Source organism: Vulpes vulpes, chromosome 3, assembly GCF_048418805.1.
Source record: "Vulpes vulpes isolate BD-2025 chromosome 3, VulVul3, whole genome shotgun sequence".
Classification (NCBI taxonomy): Eukaryota; Metazoa; Chordata; class Mammalia; order Carnivora; family Canidae; genus Vulpes; species Vulpes vulpes.
The window spans coordinates 31647017-31654093 of NC_132782.1; the positions used below are offsets into that span (position 1 = coordinate 31647017).

The following is a 7077-nucleotide window of genomic DNA, read 5'->3' on the forward strand; positions in this document are numbered from 1 at the left end:
CCCAGCGTCGTATCTGTAACCATCGGGCTGCTGTTTGACAACTTTCAGGGGTTCCAACGTTTGTTGGGTTTGGGGTGTGTGTGTGTCTGTCGCCGTGCCGCGATCTGATCCTCGGGCTGAGTCACCATAACACCGAAATGGTTGAAACACCATCATTTCTGGTGCTGGCGCTGGGCGGCTAGCTGGGTTCTCCCGGCCGACCCGGGCCCCCTCGTGCCGTCCCGTCCCGTCGGGGGGTCAGCTGAGCTGGAAGGTCCCGCTTGGCCACATTCCCGTGGGTGGCAGCGGGTCCCCGCCGAGCGCCGGCCGCTTCTCTTCTCCCCGATGCCTCTCCAGCGGGGAGCCAGACCTCGGGGCCACCCTGGGGGGAGCTCCTGAGGAGCCGGCTGCCCGTGGGGGGAGCCCTGGGGCTGCCTGTGTGTGTCTGTGTGGGAGTCGGGGTGGGGACGGGGCCGGGGTCCCTCGGTCCCCTGCGCTGCCTGCCCCCAGGCCGAGCCCCGCGCTCACCCAGCCCCTACTCTCCAGGGCGTGCAGGGTGCCCTCCACACTCTGGTGCGAGGGATCCAGCAGCACCGGGTGAGCACGCTGAGCCCGCCCGGTGAGGGTGGCCCAGGTGTGAGAGCTGCAAGGGCCTGCTGTCCTGACGTCCGCTCCGGGGCCACGCTGACCGCCCCGTGGGCCCTCTGTGCCCCAGGCGCACAGGCCCGGGGCGGGGAGGGGAGGAAGCACCCCGGAGCCCGGGCAGCCCAGGCCCCCTGGACAGAGGGGGCACAGACCTCCCAGGGCGCTTAGCACAGACCCTGGTGACCTGAGGCTCCCCGGCTGTCACTCTGTCCCAGGCCCGTCCTGGCCGCGGGCGCAGGCTGAGTCGCAGTAGAGTCTGCGGGGTCCTGACCCTGGCGTCTGGCCGCCCCGGGAAGGCACGTGGGGACGTCAGCTGTGTGTGCCTGGCGGCGCCCCCGCAGGGGCTGGTCGGGGCCTGGGCGGCGCCCCCTCCTCCTCTCTGGGGGTGTCTCCGCACCCCGTGCACAGAGCTCCGGGAGACGCAGAAACGAGCCGGCCGTGCCCTCTCACACAACAACACTTTATTGAACTTGCAACAGCAAACAGGGGCTCAGAGCCGAGGGTGCGCGCCTTCCCCTGGGAGACCTTCCTGTCCTTAGAGGAAAGCGGGAATCCCACAGGGGTGCGGGTGCTGGAGTCCCCCACCTGGGAGCCTGTGCAGACACGACTCCGGGTGGGGGCGCGTGTCCTGAGGTCGGGGCGGTGAGAGGCAGTTCTGGGGGCGGCAGGGCTGACGTGGACCTGCGGCCCATGGGCTCCTGCGCTGGGTCCCCGCAGGGCAGCTGGACCCCGGCCTCGGGCCCCCTGGGGCCGGGTGACTGACTGCTGGAGCCCCAGCACGTGGAGGAGCCTGCCTCCTGGTGTGGGTGTGGGTGTGGGTGTGGGTGGGGGTGTGGGTGGGGCCCACGGGCCTGCCCCCGCTGCCCTGCCCTGGGGTGTCCCGGGATCCCCAGGGCTGCCCTAGGTCAGTGACCTGGATCTGTGGGGCACGCCCAGGGCCCAGGAGGCCACATCCTGCTGTGAGAGGGCTCGCTCAGCCCGGGGCCAGAACGCAGGCCTGGCCAGGGCCCCGGGGCGCTGGATCCCATTAGCGCTGGGCCTGGGGCAGGCGCTCGAGTCGCCCCTGCCCCCACAGAGCCCGGGGCCAGGCCAGCACAGGTCCCTCTGGGTCAGGGGCTGGTGTCCCGTGCTGGGGGTGCCACCCTCCGGGAGGGACAGCAAGATGAGGCAGGGCACGGTGACGGCGGGCCAGAGCCTCCGGGCCCCTGCCCTCACCGCCACGCTCTGCCCCCGAGGCCCGCGAGCATCGAGCTGCCCCATGGACGTGGGGGGCAGAGGGTCCCGGGCCTGTGCGGGGCCTTGGGGCAGTGGGCTCAGCGCCGCCCTGGCTCTGCCTTGGCTGTGCCCGTCACTGCCAGTGAGGGGCATGAGCTGCAGTGGCCGGGGGGGAGGAAGGGTGTCCTGAGCCCAACAGTGTCGTTCCTCAGGGGCTGCAGGGACCCCGTGATGGGAGTCCCGGGGAGCTCAGGGCCTGGTCTGTCGCGGGGCCTCTGGGGTGACTCAGGCAGGTGCCAAAGGGAAGGGGACCCCGTTTTTCGTCTTCAAGCCCATGTCTGGGGGCCACCTGCCTGCACTGTCTTGTTGCATTGGGAGGATGGGGAGGGAGTTCCATCGCTGGGGGGGTGGGGGAGTTGGACGATGGCCTGGCCGGGAGGGGGTCCAGGCGGCTCAGGCTGGGTGGCTGGGCCCGGGGAGGCCAGCTCCTCCACCCTGGGCGGTGGCTCAGAGGCCGGAGAAGGGAGGAGAGGCCCGGGCGCCGGGGACACTGGCTCCAGGCCCAGGGGCCTCGTGGGGAACTTCTCAGGTCCCGCTGGAAAGAGGCCGACGGGGTCAGCGTCTCCAGCAGGCTGTGTGTCCCCCGCTGGGGGCCCCGGGGGTGCTCACGGCTCCCACGTGGCCCCCCGACGTGGCCCCCCGACCTAACCCTGTGCTCAGCCCCCCACACTGTGGTGCCCGGGCCCTGAAGTGGGTGCCCGCCTGCCCTCCCGCCCAGCCCTGGCCTGGGGTCCCCGAGGCTGGAGCAGAAGAGGAGAGCCCCAGAGATGAGGACGGGGGCCCCCGGGGGCTCTGTCCCCTGTGGGCGGCCCCAGCAGGCCGAGTCGGGAGGGGCCGGGGCCCTGAGCCCACCTGGCGGGGGCAGGTCGCACCGCATCCTCCGGAGCTGGGTCATGGAGGCCCGAAGGTGTCTGAGCACGGCCTCATCCTCCAGGGCCCAGGGCTGGGCCAGAGAGTACTGGAGGAACTCCCGGAGCCCTTCCAGGGGCAGCTTCAGGAGGCGCTCTGGGCAGTGGGCGAGAGTCAGGCCAGCGGCTGGGGTCCCGCTGTGCCCAGGAGCGCCGCGGGCAGTGCGCTGGCCGGGGTGGCCCCTGCCCGCTGCTCCACTCGGGGAGCCCCGCTGCACCCGCCTGCCCCGCCGTCCCCCCGCCCCAGGTCTGGGTGCTGCTCAGAGCCCAGGGTCACCGCCCCTGCCCCCCGCCCCTGGCACACCTGGGCTCCAGGGGGCTCACTTACTCCTGTGCACCTTGAGGATGGTGTAGGCCATGGCCGTGAGCACCTGCTCCCCATCCAACATGTAGGCATCCCACAGCTTCAGGGTGAGCGAGAAGGGGGTCTAGGGGACGGCGGGGTGGGAGGAGCGGCCTGAGCAGGGCCCCTGGGGGGCTCGGCTGGGGCTAGGCTACACCTGCCATCTGGCCCCCGGCTGCCTCCGAGGAGGCCCAGCAGCCCCCCACCCTCCCCCGTGCATGCCCTCCTACCAGGGAGATCAGGGACTCCTGGCCACTACAGGTTCCGACCCCGGCCACCACCTCCCGCACCCCTGGGGGCACAGACTCTGCCCGCACTTGACGACACCACGCCTCGAGAGGGCCCCAGGCTGGCCGCCCGATGGGCCGAGGGCCCGTCCACACCCCGGGCTGACCCGGCCTCCCCCGGGGGAGCTGAGGCAGAGACGGCCCGCCCCCCAGGACCTCGTCCAGGGACCCTCTGGGCTTCTCCAGGACGGGCTGGGCTGCGAGCCTCAGCCTCAGCCTCAGGGCCTCGGGGTCGGGCCTGGCTCGTCTGGAGGGTGGGGCTGAGCTGGGCCCTCCCCGGGGGCAGGGGGCAGGTCCGGGAGCGGGGGTCCCGGGGGGGCCTCACCCGGCCGAGGAAGCACTGCAGGAACCATTTCGGGGTGTAGATGCCGGTGGACATCTGCTCCTCGTCCTGGCGGGAGGGCAGGGGCTGCTCAGGCCCCACGCCGCGGCCCCTGGAGCCGGGTGGACGCTCTCCCCACGGCCCAGCCCAGCCCCGAGGGCACCCCCAGGCCCCAAGGGGAGGAACGTGACCCCAACTCTGGGCAGCTCGGAGGGCCGTGCCCCCCACCCCCTGCCCCGGGCCCCAGGATGGAGCCTCAGGAGCTCCCACTCGCCATGTGCTTGCTCAGGTCCAGGAGAGCTCTTTCGAGGACCCGCTCGTGATGAGCCTGGAACCTAAGGAGCTTCGGGAAGCCCGGGACGAAGAAGCCTGAGAAGGCCCCAGGCCCCCACGATCAGGGCCTCCTCCTGCACCAGGCGGGGTGGGGGTGTCAGGGCAGGGGCCTCCCCCCACACCCTGACCCCCCGTGAGCCCACTGCCCTTGGAGCCCTGACTGGATCCGCTCTTCCCAGAGGGCAGGGCTAGTCTCCCAGGCCAGGGGCGCGGGGCCCGGGGACCCTTGTCCTCACAGAGACCCCACGGGGCGTGGGCTGGGGGCTGAGGACCCGGCCCAGCTGACCCAGCACCCTCTCTCCTGCAGGGGCCGCCACGGGCACAGGCGGGTCACCAGCCCCCGGGGGGAGCAGGTGCAGGCCACGGGGAAGGTGATCGGCGTGCACGGCCCTCTGTGGGGCTTGGAGTGAGGCTGGGGGCCCCCGGGAGGGGGAGACGCTGCCCCCTGGGCCCTGTGGCCATGGGCTGGCAGGGGGGCCTGGGGGGCAAGCCGGCAGCCCGGCGGGAGGCTGGGGGAGCAACGGGAGTGCGAGCCCGGCCTGCAGACGGTGGGGCGGGTGGCCATGGCTCCTGGACCCCCAGGCCACCGGGGAGGCGGGGCCCTTGCCCGTGGGGGGGCGAGCTGGGGGTTCCCCGCCTGCCCCCCCCCCGGAGTACAGCAGCCTGAGGGAGGCCCTCCTGAGCTCCCCGGCGGGCCCGTACCGTGCATGGAGTGCCGGTCGCCCACCATCAGCTGGGCCAGCGCCCAGAAGGCGTCCTCCTCCGGCAGGAACATGAGGAGGACGGCCGCGATCTCGCTCATGCCCTGGCAGTAGCCCACCTCCTGCAAGAGCCAGAGCCCCACGGAGGGCGTGCGCCCCGAGGCCCCCTCTGAGCCCTCCCCGCGGGCGTCAGGCTCCCCCGGCTCCCTTCCAGCCCGGGCTCCCGGAGGGGGCTCCCAGAGGGCGGGAGGAGCAGGTGAGGGCCACCCAGACCAGCTGGGGCGCCAGCACCCCAGGCCCCGCTACCGAGCCCTGCGGCCGCCGTGCCAGGACCCCCGTCCTCAGGCCAGCAGGAGGGGCCTCAGTGAGCTGTGCCAGGCTGCAGGGGACCCGCCAGGTCTGGAGACCCCCGGAGGGCAGGTGGGGTCGGGGGGGCCTGACTGTGGCCCCTGGCAGGTCCCACGAGGGGAGCTGGGCCAGGACACCCCGGGCCGGGGAGCGTGTGAGCTGGGGTCCTCGGAGACCCTTCTGGAATGCGCCGTGGAAGGGGGCGGCCTCCTGGGCACCTCGGCCTCGTTCCCTTCGGGGGAGTGGGAGCCTTCCCCGCCCGGGCTCTCGTCGGTAGTGCCGTCTGTCAGGGTCCAGACCCGAGCTCTAGGACGGCCGCGGTGCACGCGGGGGCCCCGGGCAGCCCCGGCCCTCGGGCACGGAGGCCCTGCCTCCTCTGGGAGGTCTGCACCCCGCCCCCGGCCCGTCCCGGAGGAGAGAGACCCTCCCCGGCATCTCGGGTCCGTGGAGCTGGGGCCCTAACTGTGAGTCCCGCTGGTCACCACCACTCAGGACAAGGCTGCCCGCAGGGCAGGAGGCGGGGGCAGGGACACTCACCGTGTCGTACACCGAGTAGGTCGCCAGCACGTGAAACAGGGCTCGCTGCCTAGGAGGGGGGACAGCGGGGGGCTCTGCTCAGTCAGCCCCCGCCCAGCGAGGCCGCCGAGGTGCTGACACCCGCCCCGCAGGCCCCGCGGCCCGCAGGGCCCCTCCGCGGGGGCCGATCTCTGGGGTCAGGTCTGCGCACGGGGACAGGCGGCGACCTCACACGTGCAGCGTGCCGGGGGTTCAGTGCACCCTGGGGTGTCCGACGCCTCCGAGCGGCTCCCGCCGTGGGGTGTGCAGCTTCGGGCTCCCCCAGCGCCGCCAGCGCCCCCTCCAGCCCTGGAGCGCCCCCCCCCCCCCGCACGCCCCCATGGGAGCCAGCGCTCCCCCTGCCTCGGTCCCCGCAGCCCCTGACGCCTCTCCTCCGCTGCCCTGGCCTGGCCTGGCCCCGTGTCCCGGGAACACCACCAGCCCCACGTGGCCCCTGCCCCGAGCCCACGCAGCCGGGGCATCCGTGTCCCTGAGCGCACCCCCAGGCCTTCCCAGGTGTCCCTGGGCTGGACTCTGTGGGGGGGACCCCGGGCCCGCCCATCCCAGAGCATCTCGGGGCTCCAGGTCTGAGCCGCCGTGAGGAGAGCAGGGAACGTCGTGCAGGTGTGACCCCGATACAGGCTGCGAACCCCTGGGGTCACTCCCTAGCACGGGGGGTACGGGGTGCGGCCCCCTCAGCGCTGCCAGTAGCCGCCCGATGCTCCCCGCACGGCGGCCTGAGTCTGCACCCCGCCTCCGCCCCGCCCACGCCCCGCCCACAGCCCTTCCCGGCCCCGCCCACCGCACGCTGCCGCTCGGAGCCCCACATCGCAGAAACCGCCAGAGACGGACAACAGGAGCTTTGCACGGACTGAGCGAAGGTGAGCTTCGTCCCGCGGCCAGGCAGCCCCGACCCCACACAGCTCCGCGCCCCGCGCCCCGCGCCCGGGCTCCCCGCTCCAGGCCGGTCTGCGGAGGGGCCAGGAGAGGCAGCCAGAACCTGTCCTCCCACCTGACCGACGGACGCAGCCACCGGGTCCCTGAGGTTTCGAGGGAGCCGCGTCCGCACCCGCCCCGCCGCTTTCTCTGATGCCCGCCGCATCCTAGCAACTGCCGTGCCGCCGGCGCCGGTCCCGCGAGAAGAGGCGGCGTTCCCGTGGGAAGAAGGGCTGTGGAGAGGGGCGGGGCCGGGGCCCCGGGGGCGGGGCCGGGATCGGGGGGCGGAGCTGGGGCTAGAGGCGGGGCCAGGGTCGGAGCTGGGGGTGGGGCGCGGCCAGCGGCGGGGCGGAGCTGGAGGGGAGCCCCGGGGCGGGGCGGGGCGTAGCTGGAGGCGGGGCGGAGCTGGGGGCGGGGCGGAGCTGGGGGCAGCCCCGGGGCGGGG

The 7077-nt window shown here is 73.7% G+C and overlaps 1 protein-coding gene across 1 annotated transcript; it reads right to left on the reverse strand.

The window, feature by feature from the left end:
* Nucleotides 1-1070: 1070 nt before the first annotated feature.
* LOC140598199 (USP6 N-terminal-like protein) lies at nucleotides 1071-6844 on the reverse strand. The gene is made up of 8 exons (XM_072752151.1): nucleotides 6499-6844; nucleotides 5679-5727; nucleotides 4795-4915; nucleotides 4034-4128; nucleotides 3763-3828; nucleotides 3136-3235; nucleotides 2752-2904; nucleotides 1071-2434 (listed from the first exon to the last, which is right to left on the reverse strand). The coding sequence occupies exons 3-8, from the start codon at nucleotides 4892-4894 to the stop codon at nucleotides 2166-2168; spliced, it is 783 nt and encodes a 260-aa protein (XP_072608252.1). The 5' UTR covers nucleotides 4895-4915; nucleotides 5679-5727; nucleotides 6499-6844; the 3' UTR covers nucleotides 1071-2165.
* Nucleotides 6845-7077: the final 233 nt, after the last annotated feature.

What these genes read in the sequence shown, in the direction of transcription:
- LOC140598199 (XM_072752151.1), bottom strand. Translation starts at nt 4,894, where the DNA reads ATGAGCGAGATCGCGGCCGTCCTCCTCATGTTCCTGCCGGAGGAGGAC. An exon ending in CATCCTCAAGGTGCACAGGA is followed by an intron (nt 2,905 to 3,135) that starts GTAAGTGAGCCC and finishes CCCACTGCCCAG; the next exon opens with AGCGCCTCCTGAAGCTGCCC. An exon ending in GTGCGACCTGCCCCCGCCAG is followed by an intron (nt 2,435 to 2,751) that starts GTGGGCTCAGGG and finishes GCCTCTTTCCAG; the next exon opens with CGGGACCTGAGAAGTTCCCC.